Consider the following 20202-nt stretch of genomic DNA (forward strand, 5'->3'; position numbering starts at 1 on the left):
AACAGTCTTGATGGATTTGAACTTTTGTGGATTTTCATTTTTTTTAAGGAAGGGGAATCTGTAGAGCTCCATATCACCCGATCCAGGGGAGCTCTGGTTAAGCAGTTTCTACACTACCGAGTAGAGCCGAGAGATAGCAATGAATTCTACGGAAACACAGGAGTGCTAGAATTTAAACCTGGGGAACGAGAGATCGTAATCACATTGTTATCAAGATTGGATGGGATACCGGAGGTACAGGATTTTTTTTCTTGTGCTTTTGTGGAAAGCTGATAGTATCTAGTACATTATGAGTGTAGATATTTTGAACATTGACAAGGAGATAGAGGAATGGAAGTGAGCAAGAAAAGATTGAGAAGTATTTATGTTTGGAAAAGAAAAGAAAAACAAGTTTAAAAAGCAAAAGAAGATTCATTCAACTTTGAATTGCATGTTTGTCCTACATAAAGAAATACCAAATGATCTGAAACTTTCAGTGATTGGTTTTCATAAGTTTACTTATGTTAAGCCTTATTGTATGTAACCTGTTTGAACGTGTAGTGATATGGGTTTGAAGTGTTTCTGTAAAATCACATTTTTAAAGGAAATAAAGTTAAGTTTTGTATTAATGGAACCACATATTGTTCCAGCATGTTTGCACACCAGTGTGTATGTAGCTTTGAAATTAATTTTATTTACATGTGCTAGTTTAAATGACTAGATCATCAGTGATATGTCCAAGTCTTCTTACTGTTTCAGTATAGTTTCATGGCTTCTCTTTTCTCTTTTTGGATAATATATACTTTTATATCTGATGTCTCCCTTACCCGACAGGAGAATGTTAAACAATTGTTTTAGAAATAATATTAGCTCTTTTGTTTTCTCAGTGAGTGGTATGTTTCTGAAAAATAGGTAGTAGTAGTATTCCTGATTATCTGTATTTTATTTGCTTTGAAGATTTGAACTTTATATCTTTCCTAATTTGACATGTTCACTTTAGTTGGATGAACACTACTGGGTGGTCCTCAGCAGCCATGGTGAACGGGAAAGCAAGTTGGGAAGTGCCACGGTTGTCAACATAACGATTCTAAAAAACGACGATCCTCATGGGATTATAGAGTTTGTTTCTGATGATCTAATTGTTATGATCAATGAAAGTAAAGGAGACGATACCTATAGTGGTAATTTGATCTGCTTCTCATATTCTAGTATTGTTTACTAAAGAGGAAATTAACCACTTTTTATTTTATTTCTTTAGCAAATAGTTATTTTTACTTGTCCAGCTGCCTTAAAATTACATGTGGTGCAGACATTGGTGTTTTTAAAAATGACGTTTAGGATTCCTATTTTTATTTCTTACCTTAGTATTGTAATGATACTGATGTAATGATAATGATGGTCTCAGTTATATTTTGATTTCAGTTAACCACATGTGGTAGAATCCGAACGATAGGATTCAAATAGGAGAGACTTTAAAACTGAGAATTAGTGCTTGGGAGCTAAGTGCAGTGGCATGAAATGAGAAGGAGCTTATTTTTAGAGCAGCGTCTGTGTAGGTGAAAAAATTACTTTTGAGTGTACAGCTTCCTCTAGCAGCTTTAGCAAATATCCTTTTAGAACTTTATGATAGGTGAACCTGATTAATCACCATTTTGTTCCCTGTGGTGAATGACTTTTAAATCCCCGAACTGTGGTAAATAAGATCAAGTCCATTTATTGCACAAATTTTATACCTGCAGAAAGAAAGCTAGGTTACCACATTTAGATACATACTTTGAACCCATGTAAGCAAATGATTGGCTTTTATTAAAAAGAGGTCTTATATTTACTTTTGTTTTTTAAGCAGTTTCTTTACTTATTTTATAATTGTTCAATATATATTCATGTATATTATACACATTTGTATTTCACAGCTGTTTATGATGTAGTAAGAAATCGAGGCAACTTTGGTGTTGTTAGTGTATCATGGGTGGTTTGTCCAGACTTTACACAAGATGTGTTTCCTGTCCAAGGGACTATTTTCTTTGGAGATCAGGAATTTTCGAAAAATATCACCATTTATTCCCTTCCAGATGAGGTAAATGTTGCATATATTAACTCTCTTTATGTGTTGTCATTGCTTAATAATTAGTTTTTATTTAATAATTAATCATCTGGCAATACATCTTGTCATGAAGATATGTCAAAAAGAATTCAGGCATGATAATGTCTGAATAGACACCAAAAGAGAAATACTTTTTGTTTCCCTGAAGGCATTTTTAACTCTTAGAACTCACGGTTGCCAGTAACATGCACAGGTGTCGAGGTTAGGTTGAGGTTAAATGTGCCGCTTGTGCTTTGGGCCTTTGAAGACAAGGGTGTACCATCTATTAAGTATGCTCTTGGTGCATTCTCAGAATCGGAACAAAGGACCAGATGGATCATGGACCCAGAGTGGTGCTCATGTTATTGGTAGTGAAGAGAAAGAACTTAGTAACAATGGGAGTGGACTTTTCTGAGCTGAGCTGTGCTTTAAACAGTCACGAAGCCTGTTTACTTTCCCTCAGGCTTGTTCCTTGAGAGAAAGACTTCCAACATGCTTCCATTTTAGGATGCAGAGAACACTAGCTTGCATGGATGAAATGAAAGAGAAATGGTGTTCACCTATGGATTTATATAGACTCAGAGATGGTAGGGAATCTCATCTTGGTAGGACATGGGAATGAGGTCTTTATGGGTGAAGCTTCAGTAAGGTTTGTGAGAGGCCTTTGAGAGCTAGCCACACTGTTGTTACTATTATGACCTCTGTTCTAAATGCATCCAAAAGTTATTTTTCTGGCTTTTTTTTTTTTTGGTAAACGACACATATCTTCTTATAGAAATAATGTGAGCTGTGTAGTATTTATATTTTTAGCCTATATAAAACAAAATAACTGGATTTCTATTAAATTTTATGAGTTAGAATAAAATGGCTGTTTGGATGAAATGCATATTAAAATGTTTTTTTGGGTCTGAATCCTACTTGAATCATTAGGGTGCTTCTGCCTCAAATGGCAGTGAACATTAGTACTGCCATTAATAGAGTCATTTTTTAAAAGATAAAAAATAATTTAGGACTGTAGTATAGAATTGTTTGTGCAAATCACCTGACTTAAAACATGTATAACATTTCCCACAAGATTCCAGAGGAAATGGAGGAATTCACCATCACTCTACTTAATGCCACTGGAGGAGCTAAAATAGGAAATAGAACTACTGCAACTCTGAGGATTAGAAGAAATGATGACCCCATTTATTTTGCAGGTGGTATTTTTGTCTTTTTTGAGTGACTTTACATCTTTTTAAACAGTAGATAGATATGTCTTCAGTAACGTTTTTAACTGAACATTTTCAAGAAAGCACAACTGATGCTTATTTAAATATGATTTCTTGATTTGTTTGAATGATCATTATTTAATCTGTTTGATATTTTAAGAAATGTTTTTAAAGGTTGTCGGAAGGAAAAAGAAAATAAAACAAGTACTGTTTTTACTAGCTTTGTTCTCCCTCTGCCTTCAGATTCCAAGGTATTTCTTTTGCCTTTGTGCAGTAAAGAGCACTCTTCACGAAACTTCTTCCAGTACACAATGTAGCCAGTTCAGGGCCTGGGTATTATTTGCCTAATGGATGCTCACTTACTGTAATAACTAATCTTTATTGGATCTGTAAATTAAGGATTCCCTATTTTTTGCATTTTAATTTTCTTTAGAAGTCTCTTTGGGGACTCTAGACAGTTTTTAGTTTTCATTGTAATTTTAATTCCAGTATCGGTAACGTACAGTGTGATATTACTTTCAGGTATACAATATAGTAATTCAAAACTTCGATACAACACCCCATGCTCATTGTGACAAGGGCACTCCTTAATCCCCATCACCTATTTTATCCCCAATCCCTACCTTCCCACTCTGCCTCCTGGAACCATTGGTTTGTTCTCTGCAGTTGACCTTTTTTAGTTTGATTTGTGAGCTTAATTGGTGTCTAATTCTTTCTTAAACCTTTTTTTGCAAGCCATTCAATTTATAACTGCAGGAATCTTTTAAAGCTCTTGAATTTTATTGATTACTATTCTTAACATTCAGATAACATGTACATAATGAATTAATCCTGTGTTCAGCCTTCTGCTAATTGCTGTGGCAAAAATAGAACATAAGATAGCTGGGCTTATTCTCAAGGAACTTACAATCTGAATTTGGATATGAGGTATATGAAACAGTAGGCAGAGGATTCAGCATGTAATTTACTGACAGCTTGAGAGTTGAAGACCATGAATTCTGTAGGAATGAAGACAAGGGGAAGGTTACTAACCTAGAAGTAATCAGAAGAGGCTTCATGTAGGACTTGCCAATAGAGTTGAATCTTTAAGCAAAGATACAATGGAGGACAGTTCTTGTTTGGGAGAAACAAAGTGATTTGAAAATATGTAGATGGGATCAGAAAAGCTCACATGTTCCTTCTTTTCTTCATAAATATTTCAGAACCTCGTGTGGTGAGAGTTCAGGAAGGTGAGACTGCTAACTTTACAGTTCTCAGAAATGGATCTGTGGATGTTGCCTGCACTGTCCAATATGCTACCATGGATGGGAAGGCTACCGCAAGAGAGGGAGACTTTGTTCCTGTTGAAAAGGGAGAAGCACTCGTTTTTGCGGTTGGAAATAGGAAGCAGAGGATATCTGTCTTCATTAATGAAGATGATATCCCAGAAACAGATGAGTCTTTTTATATAATCCTCTTTAATTCAACAGGTAAATAAATTATATTTTTATGGCAGATCTGTTGTTTCAGTACCTTTATCAAGATGACATTAAGTACGTAACTGTCATCTATGACTATTCAAGAGCAGAATTGTTTCTTTTATTGCTTTTTTGAGGGAAAGAATGAAGAATATACGCATTGAATCTTCATGTGCCTGGTATACTCTGTGGCATTATTTTTAATTTTTTTTCACAATGTGGCACATGTATAAAATTGTGATACTATGTAAGGAATAGAAATCTTCTAGTTAAAGCTACCCTCAGCCTTGTTTAGTAACCCAAGGGCTTAGGGAATCAGTATCTGTAACCCCTTGCCATTCTAGCATGGTGTTGGACATACTGGCCAGGAAGCTGCAGTCTGTAGATGGCTGAATACAACTGGCTGTTTGATAATTCTCTGAAGGTATAGCCATGATGAATGATACTTTGCAAGAAGGAAAAGATAGGCTCTTTCTTCTTCTCTATACCATAAATGAAGCAGGATGTTTGGACCCCACTGTTTGGGTCCTGATATCACCTTTAGTCAATTGGTGAGGCTATAGCTTGTTTCTACATTTATTCTTTTAAGTGTACAAAGAGCTAGTTTTTTATGAACCTTTTGAGAATAAGTTGAAGATAGGATACTCCATCACCCCTGAATACATTAGTGCATTTTTTCTACAAACAAGGACACTCTCTTACATAACCACAATATAACCATAATGTAGTATAACCATTAATATAACATTAATGTAGTCATTGCCTCAGACCCCATTCAGATTTCTCCAGTTGTCCCAATAATGTCCTTTCTAGCAAAATGATCCTTTCATAAATCATGCATTGATTTTAGTTGTCCTGTCTCTTTAATCTCTTCAATTTGGAATAGTTCTCCTCAGTCTTTCCTTGACTTTTATGACCGTTATAATATAGAAATTACAGGCTAGTTATTTTGTAGAACATCGCCCATTTTGGGTTTGTTTGATATTTCCCCATTACTAGTTTCAGGTTTTGCATCGTTAACAGGAATTTCATAGAAGTTATACTGTGTTCTTAACCATCTCTTCAGTTGACACGTGATTTTGTTTTTTGTCCCTTGATGGCAGTGTTTACTTTGACCATAATTTAGGTGGTGACTGTCAGGCTTCTCTACTGTACTTTTTTCTTTGTAATTAATAAATATTTTTGTGGGGAACACACTTTAGTAAATATCCTGTAACTCACCAAGCTTTCATTTTTTTTCACTGATCTATATATCAGTATTGACTCATGATTTTATTTTAATACAGTGGGTTATATTTCACTGTCATTATTTGTTTTGGTGGTCAGATTTTCCCAGATTTGGCTAATGGTAGCCTATTTGAGATGACTTTTTTGTCTTTTTGACATGTTCCATATTATTCTGTGAGCATTTTCTTACTTCCTGGCACAGCAAGCTGTGATAAACTCATCTTATACTTTTCCTGTGACAACCCTGAAATTCGTCATTTCTCCAAGAAGCCTGGTTTCTTTCAGTGAAGGATGTTTTTTAGAAACCAGAATCTGGGCATTAGGTGGGCATATTTGTTCTCAGCGTATGTTCCTCCTCGGCCCTGTTTGTGTACAGAAATTAGGCATGTATTTATGTATCTATTTCTATATACATACACACACACTTGTCTATCTGTAATTCTGTATCCAACTATGTGAAAACCATTAGTTCATACCAATATTTCTATTTCTATTTCAATGATTTGTTATAAGCTTCCAGGTTTCTTTCCTTCCATATTTGTCCCTTCTTTCTCTAATACTGTTAAATTTAGAAGCTGTTATCATTAATATATTTACTTATTTGATTAATTCCCTCTGTAACCACTTTTCCCCATTGCTTCTTTTATCCTCCTTACACAAGGAGGTTACCTTTCTTACCCCTCTAGGGTTCTAGCTTCCTATGTTAGGCCAATTCCCTGTGTGGATGCCTTCCCACTCCACTCAGATTCCAACATCTAACACCAAGGTTTTCTTCTGTGGAGATGGCCTCCGGTCACTGTTGTGCCATAACCGTCTGCCCTTACTGTGAATGCCTGCCTTGTGCTTTACCTTGTGTCTTTTGGACTGAAATACTCAGAAAGAAGAAAAGGAAAAGAAAGAGATCACTTTTTGTTAATGCTGTGTTTCTCTGTCATTTTCCCTATCTTTATTTCTCTTCAGTTGTGTCTCTCTTCCTGTTTCCCTTCTTGTTTTTCACACGGCTTAATAAGAAAATCAAAAAAGTAAAAATGAAAAATTCTTATGAGGAAAAAATTAACTTTTTAGAGTAATGTCCACAAAATAAATTTTACAGTTACAGAAAACCCCCACAATTATTAATCAGGTATTATGTAGACCAGAAACATTTTGATTAATTGTCCTAAAATTTAAATGAAAGAAATTGCTATAGATAAAAATAATCTTGGTGATGTAAAAGTGAAAAAGTTTTGCTGTCGTGATGAAGAAATGACATGGTCTTAATAGTTTGCTGTAGAAATAAGTTCTTAATTCCATTTATTAATTTGGTGTCATTTTGTGGAAAATTATTGTATCCCCAAAATCTTTGGGGTCAAAATGTCACTGGGGTTCAACTATTGTCAGGAACAAAATGTCACTATGATTATGGTGGATCAAAATATCTAAAACTCTTTTTAATTTTTTATTCTTTTTTAAGTTTAGAGAGAGCACACATGCACACATAAGTGGGGGAAGGGCAGAGTGAGGGATGGGGGAGTGGGGGAGAGAGAGAAAGAGAGAGAGAGAAAGAGGGAGATTCTTAAGCAGGCTCCATGCTTAGCACAGAGCCCAACATGGGGCTCGATACCATAACCCTCAGATCATGAGCTAAGCCAAAGTCAAGAGTCAGATGCTCAACCGAGTGAGCCATCCAGGTGCCCCAAAACATCCAAATCTCTTACACAGAGAATGTAACATGACTATGCAAGGAAATGACTGTGTTTATTTTGTAAAATGTATCATTGGGGAAATATATTTTGCTATTTGGAGAGAGAACAAGTAAGAGGAAGCGGTGTCACTGGATGACTGGCCTGAGGTATACTACCACTGCATTTGTTTTCAATATTTTCCCAGATGTCATGGCATCTGAGGACGTAGTGACTTTAGCTATGAGGACTTGGATGACATAATTTGTGCTTTTACATCTCCTCTTCGTTCTTTCTCTTCCACTCTTCTCTCCTCTTTTATGATGTCAACACATCGAGCCCTGAAGGGATCAACGGTAGGAGGGCTGGATGGGTAGCATCTCTAACAGGACCTAGTGTTGGCAATGGATATTTGTCCCTGATAGTTACTGTTCACAGTATATGGCCCGAGATTGAATTATTGAATCAAAGGATGTGGCCATGCTCAGAGCCCTTGTTAAATACTGTCAGTTCTCCCTGTGGAGGGACAGAATGAGTTTTTAGTACCACGTGTGATATGTTGTATGACAAATGCACATGGCATCAGTATCCTGCCAAAATTAGATTTTATTATTTTTGTTTTTCCTAGATTTTTATGATTCGATATTTTGAGGTATTTGGTTATTCTGTATTGTCAGCATTTTCTGTACAATTATTTTACTAGACAGTATTTTTTCCCTCTTTCCATTGGTTAATTATCAAAGTAAGTGTGAGTACAGTTGTATATTGATGTAAATTCTTTTTAATGTGCTGGTCTGCTGCATTTAATTTCTGATTCTATAATTTTAGTTTTAGATGTTGCCCTTATCTGATTTTAAAAGTTTTATTTCTTTCAGTTCAGCTAATATTCATAAATAACTTTTGTGTACCAGTTACTGGAACTCTACTCTTCAGGGCATGGAATTGATTAAGAAGGATTTGTCCAAGGAGCTCACAGTAGAATTGTATGTGTGTGTGGGTGTGTGTACTAAATTAATGCTATGATTGTTATGATACACTGACAAAGTGGGAAGTGCTGTAGGAACATGGTGGAACTTCTCTTACCTTAACTTTGGAATTCAAGGAAGAATTCCTGGAAGATGTGTCGCTTGAGCCGGGTCCTGAGGAGTAACAAGTGTAAAGATAAGGAGGATTTTGCTTGCTTTGGGAACAGCAGGAACAGAAAAGAGCTTTAGATCTCTGGGAAATAATGAGAATGTTATTGTCAATAACAGTGCTGACACACTTTGGATGGAATTGGAGTAGAGGAATCAAGTTCAACACCATAAAGATTGCTTTGTTCAGGAAGCAAACTGCTTCCTGAAAACAGAGACTTACAGGGAAATACACGGGGCGCCTGGGTGGTTCGTTCAGTTGAGTGTCTGACTTCGGCTCAGGTCATGATCTCACAGTTTGTGAGTTTGAACCCTGCATTGGCTTTGCTCCTGTCAGTGTGGAGCCTGCTTCGGATCCTGTGTCGTTCCCCCTCCCACCCCCTCCCCCACTGCTCCAAGGCTTCATTCTCTGTCTCTCCCAAAAATAAATATTAAAAAAATAAATATAAATAAATGGAAATGCCCAAGGGATGCCTTGGGTGGCTCATTCTGAGCATCTGACTCCTGATTTTAGCTCAGGTCATGATCCCAGGGTCGTGGGATTGAGCCCTCATCGGCTCCTCACTGAGCAAGGAGCCTGCTTAAGATTCTCTTCCTCTCTCTCCACCCCCCTCCACCCTGCTCCTTTCCCCTGTTCATGCACTCTCTCTAAAATAAAAAATTTTTAATATTAAAAAGGGAAATGTTCAGACCATTCTAATTAATATGAGCAGGAATATATTTTTTTAATGTTTACTTATTTTTGAGACAGAGAGAGCATGAATGAGGGAGGGTGAGAGAGAGAGGGAGACACAGAATCTGAAGCAGGCTCCAAGCTCCGAGCTGTCAGCACAGAACCCGACGCGGGGCTCGAACTCACAGACCATGAGATCATGACCTGAGCCGAAGTCGGAAGCTCAACCGACTGAGCCACCCAGGTGCCCCTGAACAGGAATATTTTTATGTTATGGGGTAATCCTCACACTTTTTATGAAAAGAAAGAATATACCTCAAAAATTTGAATTACATAAAGCTGTGTTTTTGATTTCTAATTAAACTACTAAAGCAATATTCCTGTTGTGAAGAAAAGTATCTTCTATGTTTTTCAGTGAAGTAGGTCTTCTGTAATTAAACATTTCCACAAAGACAAGTCACATTAAACTTATCTAGGCATCTCTTTTATTTATGACCTTCATTGTGGAAATTCTTGCTGAAATTTGAACTTCATTATAAACTTTTCCTTAATTTTAAAATATGAATTTAATAGCAAGTTAACTACTTCTTTGTTATTTTAATTTTTTTAATTTAGGTGATACAGTAGTATATCAATATGGAATAGCTACAGTGATAATTGAAGCTAATGATGACCCAAATGGCATTTTTTCTCTGGAGCCCATAGATAAAGCAGTAGAAGAAGGAAAGACTAATGCATTTTGGTAAGCATATTTGAATAAGGTAAAATCATAATTGGATAAAATAAAACGTTTAAGTATGCACAAATTTGAAATATTATTAATGTTTCAAAATTTCAAAATGAACGATAAGCTTTGTTTATGCTGTTGCCACTTGTTTAAAAAAAACAAAAAACAACACGTTAGCTGGTGAACAGAAATTATTATCCGTACCCTCCTCACCTCAGCTTCCATCATCAGGACTGAGAGACTTGAGTTATCCAAAGTCTTCTGCAACTCTTCTTTCAAACGATATGTGACTACCCTCACCCCATCCTTTGCTTTTGAAGAACTCTTGCCAGTTCTTCTGTAAATATTTTTCGATGGGGTTTAGAATTTACCCTTCAGTTTGTACTTTGAAGAGTATGACTTTTAAGATGGCTTCTCTTTGTCGTTTAAAGTTCTGCCGGGGCACCTGGGTGGCTCAGTCGGTTAAGCGGCCGACTTGGGCTCAGGTCATGATCTCGTGGTCCGTGAGTTCGAGCCCCGCGTCAGGCTCTGTGCTGACAGCTCAGAGCCTGGAGCCTGTTTCAGATTCTGTGTCTCCCTCTCTCTGACCCTCCCCTGTTCATGCTCTGTCTCTCCCTGTCTCAAAAATAAATAAAACATTAAAAAAAAATAAAAAAATAAAAAAATAAAGTTCTGCCTCATTTTCTTACCGTGAGATTAATCATGGGTGCTCACTAAGGATTAGCTGGCTGGTTTATATTAAAGATGGTAAATAGAAAAAGTCTATTGCTGAGATAACACAGAAAGCTATCATTGGAGTTAAATTCACTACTTATATATTTTTCATAAGAATTCATTTTCTTTAATTTGTTACGTAGGATTTTGAGGCATCGCGGACACTTTGGCAATGTTTCTGTGGCTTGGCAGCTGTTTGAGAATGATTCTGCTTTGCAGCCTGGACAGGAGTTCTATGAAACTTCAGGGATTGTTAACTTTATGGATGGTGAAGAAGCCAAACCAATAATTCTCCATGCTTTTCCAGATAAAATTCCTGAATTCAATGAATTTTATATTTTAAAGCTTGTAAACATTTCAGGTGCTGTGTTTTTCCACCTTTTTTATTTTATTGCTGAAATTTGATGTTTTATACATAAGTAATTAGAGCTGTACCAAAAATACAATTAATGAAGAAGTAAGTGTATCTTGATTGTCCAACTTTAAATGTCAAAAATACCCTTTTTGATAGAAGCATTATTTTTAACATTCATTTTGTGGTCTTGGCTTGGCTAAGTTTTATGGATGGAGACTTACGTTCATTCTTAAACTTAAATAGATTTTTTTCCTCACTAAATAGAGTATCTCCAACAAAATATTAATGGAAGTTAGGAAGTACAGATTCATGGTAGCTTAAAGCTTGGTCTTGTGCCATTGAAACAATTTAGACAATCAGTTTCCCCATTACTTGTGGTTTTAAGCACAGGAATTAAAACTTTCTAGTTAATATTCTCTTTTCATGCTTTTTTGGTTATTAATGAAATTATTCTGAGCCAAAATACCTCTGAAAATGTGGTAAAAAACATACGGTGACATTGTTGTTCATTGATTAATGACTATATTATTTAACCAGAAGTTTGCTAGTCAAATTCCTTTTGTCTTCACCTCATACTGGAAAGTACTTCGGATTCTGATTTCTTATTTATTATAAGTCAATCTTATTACAGGTGGATCTCCAGGTCCTGGGGGCCAACTAGCAGGAACCAACCTCCAGGTGACAGTAATGATTCCATTTAATGATGATCCCTTTGGAATTTTCATCTTGGATCCAGAGTGCTTAGAGAGAGAAGTTGCAGAAGATGTCCTGTCAGAAGACGATATGTCTTATATTACCAATTTTACCATTTTGAGGCAGCAGGGTGTGTTTGGTGATGTACGAGTAGGCTGGGAAATACTGTCCAGTGAGTTCACTGATGGTTTGCCCCCAATGATAGATTTTTTGCTAGTTGGAATTTTCCCCAGCACTGTGCATTTACAGCCGCACATGCGGCGTCACCACAGTGGAACAGATGCTTTGTACTTCAGTGGAGTAGAGGGTGCATTTGGAACTGTTCATCCAAAATACCATCCTTCCAAGAACAACTCAATTGCCAACTTTACGTTTTCAGCTTGGGTAATCCCCGATGCCAATACAAATGGATTTGTTATAGCAAAGGATGATGGTAATGGAAGCATCTACTATGGGGTAAAAATTCAAACAAATGAATCCCATGTGACACTTTCTCTTCATTACAAAACTTTGGGTTCCAATGCTACATATATTGCCAAGACAACAGTCACGAAATATTTAGAAGAAAATGTTTGGCTTCATCTTCTCATTGTCCTGGATGATGGTATAATTGAATTCTACCTTGATGGAAATGCGATGCCCAGAGGAATCAAGAGTCTGAAAGGAGAAGCCATTATTGATGGTGAGTGTCATCTTTATGACTAGGACACTGAATTTTGAATTTTTAAAAATTTTGATTTCTTACAAAGGCCAACTGGTATTTAAAAATCTGCTTGTGTATTGGTTTAATTTCTGTAATAAAGCTATGCCTACCAAAACCATAAATTCTGTACTGAGTGTTGCAGAAATGAATCAGGGAAAGTCTTTATCCTTGACATACTTAAAATAGGCTCTGGGAGAGAGATGTGTATGTATAAACAGATCACCTCAATATTGTGGGCTGAAAGAAAAATTATGAAGGCAGAATATTTATCTCCCCATAGGCAGTAGGAGGGATGGGGCATGAGGATTCCAGGTAGAAAAAAGAGCAGAGGTATAGAAACATGAAACAGCCTATTGAATTTGGGGAACTGCTGCTTGGTGAATTGCTGGAGGTGAAGGGTGGTGGGTGTAAGGTTAAAGAGGAGTTGAAAGAGAAAAATTACTTTAAAATGCCCTGCAATTACTGAAGTTTATAATATTAGTAGGTAAATTGGTGAATTCTGTGGAGAGCTTTGAAGAAATAGGCTTTGCGGTCTTCAATCCGGATTATATATTGTTTCTTTGAGAAATACTGGTTATTTCCGTTATAATCACCAATTCTTTCCCAGCCCCTCCATCCTAGGATGTGATTATTTTTTAATTAGTAGGAAAGTAGAGCACAGCTTATATGGTTGTAGCTTATTAGACTATTTTCCTTCTGAACCTCCTTGCATTGGGCATCTGGTTGTATTTTTTTTCTAGTAGAAAAAAAATGATGCCCAAAAGAAACAACATGCACACGCTACTGATTTCACCTCCAAGGATTATGCTTACAGCATTCTGTAGCATTAAATCAATCCCCTTTTGATTGTGTGAATATATGCATATGTCTGTTACCACTGATTCATCTGGTGATGGCATGGTGGTAGAATGAGAGTGGGAAGGATTGGGGAAATCAAGAGCTGGTGTTTCTTTTCTCTGTTTAGCGTACTGCAAGGAACTTAGATTGTTTCTGTAATTTGTAATTTGGAAAAAAAAATTCAAAGTATTTATATATTTAAAATATATTAATGAACTATAGTATATGTTAGGTGTTTTAAGATACATAAAAGTATATGTTCCATATGGTGTACAGATAGATGAAGTTTTAAAACTTTAAATTCATTAATTTCAGCCCCCATGTAACTAACTAGATCAAGAAATAGCATTCCAGAACCCCCCTAGCCCTTCTGCAGTCACTGACTCACCACCCTGCCCACCTACTGTTGCCATTTCTGAGAGCATGAGAGTAGCTTCTCCTATTTTTTTTTTTTTATGGAAATCAAATTGAACAGTGTGTATACTTGAGTGCCTGGCTTCTTTTGCCCAGTATTGTTTCTAGTGTTCATCATATCTTTGCCTGTTGTAGATATTTCACTCTCTTTACTATATAGTTAGTCCAGAACTGCTGCAGGGGCGATTGAGATAATAATTGCTGGATACTTGTGACTGCCCTAAAACAACTACCTGGGTTCTGCCTTGGTTGATGATTTTTATAAACAGTATTACTTGTACTTTTTTCCCAAAGTACTGCCAAGCTGTCATCTTATATAAATATCCTAGTTGAGTTATTGGAGAGGGAATAAGTAAAGAAATAAGAACTAGTGAATTTTCGAAAAGGGAGAGCTTTAAAGAAATAGTCATGATTGTTGATACATAGTAATATAATTGGAGCTTCATGTTGTTATTTTCATGAAAAAATCTGTAAGACTTGCATATGATATTGTTCCTGGGGAGGAATACTTTTTTTTTATATCCTTTGCATTAATTATTGGCGTAAAATTATTTGGTCTGTGAAAACTTTTGTTGAATTCTCACAGCTTTATTTGACTCAAGATGCATTTCTAACAGATTAAGCCTTGATTTGCTCAAACAACAGTAATAGAAACAGTTAAAAAAATTGTGACTGAATTGAATTGTTCCATTCTTAGATGTGCAAGGAGATTTTAAAATTTTCTGGAAGAAATGTCTATATAAGTATACACTCACATATACATAAACACATACACACACATATATACACACACATGTACAAGATATCCTTTAGTGTAACATATCTTACATCCCAGCGATTAGATTCTGTTTTCATATCAGAAAAGAGCTTTCATTTGATTATATTTGCTTTATGTATTTTATTTATCTAATAAAACCTCTTAACAAAATTGTTCCACTTTCTGAATCACACTTTGTAATTTGGTACAGGATAGTAGTGGATATTGTCATGTTTAAACCCATTTCTAATTTCAGGGCCTGGAATGCTGAGGATTGGGGCAGGAATGAATGGCAATGACAGATTTACAGGTTTGATGCAGGATGTGAGGTCCTATGAGCGGAAACTGACTGTTGAAGAAATTTATGAACTTCATGCTATGCCAGCCAAGAGTGATTTACATCCTGTTTCTGGATATCTGGAGTTCAGACAAGGAGAAACTAACAAATCATTCATTATTTCTGCAAGAGATGATAATGAAGAGGAGGGAGAGGAATTATTCATTCTTAAACTAGTCTCTGTATACGGAGGAGCTCGCATTTCTGAAGAGAATACTACAGCAAGATTAATAATACAAAAAAGTGACAACGCCAATGGCTTGTTTGGTTTCACAGGAACTTGTATCCCAGAGGTAAGTAGTGCGCTTGGGGGATTTTGGAGTTAAAAGTTCACTGTAGGTAGATTTGTTTGGGGGTAGACTTTCTTTCATTTGGTAAATGTGCTTAAGTATCTACTCTAAGCCCAGAAGTATGCTAGAACAAGTGGTTGCAAAAGTAAAGTATAAGGTCCTTTTATAAGTTCACAGTTTGAATTAGAAGCTTTAGCAGCTGATAGAAGTAATAACAAATTAACAAATGAAACTTGAGCAATTATCTGTAAAGTTAATGTATTTCACAGAAGGCCCAGAATACTCCACATGTAATGTACTTTGTCTACTCTTTGGATACTACATAAGTAAATGAAATAATACATATTGAAAGCTTCTATGAATAATAGTAATTGAAACTTTATTAAAATATGATTTTTTGAGGTTTTTTTTTCCACATGTGAAATGTATGTGTGAGTAGTTACAACATTCTTCCATGTTGGGTGTAATGCCTTCCTTATCACCCTTCTTGGCCAGCTTTAATTCATTAGGCTGTTTTACTGTCCTTATCAGTTCTTTCCAGGTTTTCAAAGATCTCTAATCATCTTGGTTTCCTGTTCAGTAATGTGAGATCTCATGACACCACTTCACAGGTGTTGACTGTGACAACAACAGCTCCATGCCCATGAAAGGATGCCAAGTAACAAGAGTCTTTTCCTTTGCAAGTTGATGCTTGTAGATTTAGAAGGGCTTTTTTGTAAATTGAAGCAATTAAGAAAACCATGAATTAATACCAGGTGAAAAGCAGTCTCCTGGTCATAGGCCCGATTTAGCTCAAATTGGGGAGCCTAGCTCTCAGGAGCGTCTTACTGCCCTTCTCAGCTCTTTAGTTTGGTGATAATCATAAGAGATCTTCAAATAGTGGGCTTTTTCTATACCAGAAATACCAGAATATCTTAGACTAAGGAGGAGAAATGTCATACAAATCTGTAATTTAAAAAGAATTGTGTTTATCTATAATGATAATACTTAAAAATGTTTTTTAAATGTTTATTTTTGAGAGAGAGAGAGCATGAGTGGGGAAGGGGCAAAGAGAGAGGGAGAGACAGAATCTGAAGCAGTCTCCAGGCTCTGAGCTGTCAGTGCAGAGCCCTACATAGGGCTCGAACTTGTGAACTGTGAGATATGATCTGAGCCGAAGTCGGATGCTTAATGGACTGAGCCACCCCGGCGTCCCTATGATGATAATAGTTTTAAATAGATATTCAATCATTAAAGAATTTTACATGTTAAGTTTTTGATATGCCTTTCTGACAATCCATAATACAGTGGCAACAAATATTAGTTATTCTCACCACCCAATAAGGTTAAGAACTGAGGGTTAGAGGACCTGAAAAAAATAACCTAACTTGAATTAAATAAGACAGGATCAAATACCTGGTTCAAGGCTTGGCAGTTACCAACACTAAATAAATATGAGTTTTACTTTTTTTTCTTCTAAGATACAGTGGGAAGAACTGAAATTTGAATCTGTCTTGTGACTTCTAACCTTTGTCTTTCCCCCTGTATTTTTAATATCACCATCTCTATTTTTAAAAAGACAGGTGGCTTCCATCAGACCGTGAGAACCATTAGGGTACCATGTAAAATCAGCTTCCCTTTAATTCCTTTTATGACTCAGCACCTGCCTATGGCTCTAGCTTCTTGGTCAGTATGTTGGTCAGACTCCTCTTTGATCAGTATGTTTCAGTCACACTTGCCTGTTTCAATTACAGTCTCTGGGCATCAGGGCTTTGTAGCCTCTCTATTTGGAACACTCCCATTCTAGATCTTCAGAATCAGTCATTCAAATCTCAGTTTTAAGACCTTTTCTCAGTGAAGACTTTCTTATTTAAAGTAGACCCCCTTTCCTTCTCCCAACCAGTTTTTCTCCATCCCTTCACCTAGTTTTAATTTTTCTATAATATTTATTACACTCTTAAATTCCCTTTGTTATTTATAAGTTCATATATTTATTGGCTAGCCCTTTCCACCATACGGATGAAAGAACCCTGAGTGTAATAACGTCTTATTGTTCATTATTGTATCTCCCAACACCTAGAATGGAATATAGTAGGTACTTAATACGTCTTTGTTGAATTTATGAATGTATTCTAATAATTAAGACCTAAAAAGGCATATACTTCAAACAACAAACACATATAGGTTCAGTTAGCTGCATAAACAACCAAACTGGAAAAAAAATACATAAATGTTAAAAAGCTGCCCCAAGTGAGGAATAGTTTTTGATTGTTTTTCTGGCTTTGTGGGCTATGATAGTGAGTTTTCAATGCTGGAGTATTCAATGCTGGCTTGTCTTACAAGTCCCACTGATAGATTGCATTGGTGTGGGTTTACCCCCACTTAGTTATATAGCTTTGCCTGTTCATAGGAATCTCAGAATTTGAACAGGACCAGTCAAGTCTTTAATTTTTTTTTAATTTTTTAAATTTTTTTTCAACGTTTATTTATTTTTTGGGACAGAGAGAGACAGAGCATGAACGGGGGAGGGGCAGAGAGAGAGGGAGACACGGAATCGGAAACAGGCTCCAGGCTCTGAGCCATCAGCCCAGAGCCCGACGCGGGGCTCGAACTCACGGACCGCGAGATCGTGACCTGGCTGAAGTCGGACGCCCAACCGACTGCGCCACCCAGGCGCCCCCAGTCAAGTCTTTAATTGGAGAAGAGGGAACTTCGCAATGTGGGCCGCAACACCTATACTATTAGAACTTCTGGAAAGAAAAAGAAAACATTCTCCAAGCCCAAAGGAGAGAGAAATAGAATATGTCTATATTGGAAAGAGTAAAATTTAGACAGTAAAGGGAAGTGTTGAGTCTAAAAGAACATTGGAATCTCAGGAATATTATAGAATTTGCGTTTCTGAAATTATTAAGACTATAAGTATAGAATTCTTTCATCTTTTCATCTTTTTTTCATCTTTTCATATTTCTCCTAAGGAGTAATATGAAGTATTTTTAACATCATCAGTAATACTAATTGATTGCTTGCTGAAGTTGTAATTCAAAGTGCAGGTAGATCAACGGGTTCTAATGTATTAGAGTACGATTTTACATTTGCAGCTCAACTCTAAGAAACTACCACTTGTCAAATTGGTATAATGTGGAGGAGGAATATCCATAACTCTCTGCCAAGACTGTTTAAATCCTCCTCCTTTCCCAGTTACATATCTGTGTGAGGATGGATATTTTCATATATTTCAACCAAAATAACAAGTAGCAACAGAGAAATTGATTGCAAAAGGAGATATGAGAGTCTAGCTGTCTTCCATTAAGCTAGACATTAAAAGAGATATACAGAAATTTAAACAATGCCCCTCTGTCACTAATTTCTTTTGTTTTGGAAAATACAGTTGTTCCACATAAAATATGTTGCTTATGTTAGCACATAATGAGTTTATTATTGCTATTTTAAAATGAGTTACTATATCAATATTTAAATTCTTTTCAATTTTAATTTGTAAAATGGTAAATATCAGGAGATTTCACTAGCATAAGCTAAAAGCTCCTTGGGGTTCTTAAAAATTTTTATGAGTGTTCAGGAATTAAACAAAATTATGTGAGAACCCCTGGTTTATTCTATGCTTGGAATTGTCTGCAGGGTTTAAATTTTATGGCTATTTGCTTCATTTTTAGAAATAAAAACCACTGTCACTTCCGTAGATTCTTCTCTATTATGTTATTGTGGTGACATTGAAAAGTTAATTTTTTTCTTATCCCTTCAAAAATGTTGAAGGCAATAGCGATCTTTAAAGACTTCTCTATGAGTTATGTTATGCTTTTACATTTTCATAGATTCATATGAAATAAAATAATATGAAGGTTAAAATGAAAGTATAATCACATCTTAAATAATGAAAAAATGTAGAACATGACATAGTCTATACTTGGCATATTGAAAGAGATAATAATTATTATGTGATTTGTTACCGCCTAGCCTGGTACGCCATCTTGTTTGTACTAAGTAGCAGGTGCTTAATAAATGTAATTGAAAGAATGAATAAACCTGTATGTAGTGGAGAGCCCTGATGGGGCCATGCCAAGTAGTTCTCTGTATTCCAGGTGGTGTCTATACTGAACAGATGACTGAGTTTTGTTGGATCTGTAGCATAGCAACCACATTCTCATGTTTTCCACCCGTATTTTGGTATTCTGTGTATTCTTTAATGTTACTTTCTCTGCACCTTATTTTGGCACTATTTTTGTATGTCCTACAGTCTTGTATATCAGATAATTATAAAGTAATGAGATTACTTTTCATAATGATTCATAGAACTTCCTAGTCTCATTATTTTATTTTTATAACTAATACTTGGATTAAATTTTATATTTATGAACTCAGCCTAAGAATAGATTTAGAGATATTTTGAGAGGATCTTTGTAAAACTGAGAATATTATTTAACTTGGACTGTGTTTCTTTTTAAGTGCCTGCCATATGTTATGTGAATAGATTCCTTTAGATATAAGTGATATTGATATAATCTGATATCATAGATCTTCACCCAAGCATGAAACAAAATAAAAAATTAATTGGGTGTGTAATTATTAGGTGTTAGCTTTAATCTTCTACTCCAATACAGAAAGCCAAATTATGGCTCAGTGCATTATTTTTTTCTGGGAAAATATGTTTCAAAAACTTTTCTGGTTGTTAACCTTTATAATTACTCTTCTGTAGTTCTGAAGATTGAGCACATTTCTGATTCAAAAGAGGAAATAGTAGTGGCTACTGCTGTTTATTGTGAAAAACTGAGTGATGGTGGTTTTTGATGATTACTTCTTGATGTTATGCTTCTCGTATACTGACCTAAACGTTTGCTCGTATCCTGATTCCAAAGTCAGTTAGTTGAATATTTTAATAGAAAAACTATTTTAACTGTTTATTCTTCATATCTTCATTATTTTCTGGTATTAATAATTCCTTCATCTGCTTCAGTAT

The 20202-nt window shown here is 35.8% G+C and overlaps 1 protein-coding gene across 1 annotated transcript in view; it reads left to right on the forward strand.

The window, feature by feature from the left end:
* The window catches only part of ADGRV1 (adhesion G protein-coupled receptor V1), a 543587-nt gene that overhangs the window by 47996 nt on the left and 475389 nt on the right, over positions 1 to 20202 (forward strand). The window contains exons 13-21 of the mRNA XM_047076463.1: positions 49 to 234; positions 980 to 1160; positions 1893 to 2056; positions 3138 to 3261; positions 4476 to 4742; positions 10040 to 10166; positions 11009 to 11226; positions 11852 to 12595; positions 14881 to 15254. Of these exons, the coding sequence (XP_046932419.1) occupies positions 49 to 234; positions 980 to 1160; positions 1893 to 2056; positions 3138 to 3261; positions 4476 to 4742; positions 10040 to 10166; positions 11009 to 11226; positions 11852 to 12595; positions 14881 to 15254 (2385 nt within the window). The remainder of the gene's footprint in view (positions 1 to 48; positions 235 to 979; positions 1161 to 1892; positions 2057 to 3137; positions 3262 to 4475; positions 4743 to 10039; positions 10167 to 11008; positions 11227 to 11851; positions 12596 to 14880; positions 15255 to 20202) is intronic.

The sequence above is a fragment of the Lynx rufus genome, unplaced genomic scaffold (genome assembly GCF_022079265.1).
Source record: "Lynx rufus isolate CCGP_SWC_20201006 ecotype Redwood Valley unplaced genomic scaffold, mLynRuf1.p SCAF_1, whole genome shotgun sequence".
In the NCBI taxonomy this organism is placed as follows: Eukaryota; Metazoa; Chordata; class Mammalia; order Carnivora; family Felidae; genus Lynx; species Lynx rufus.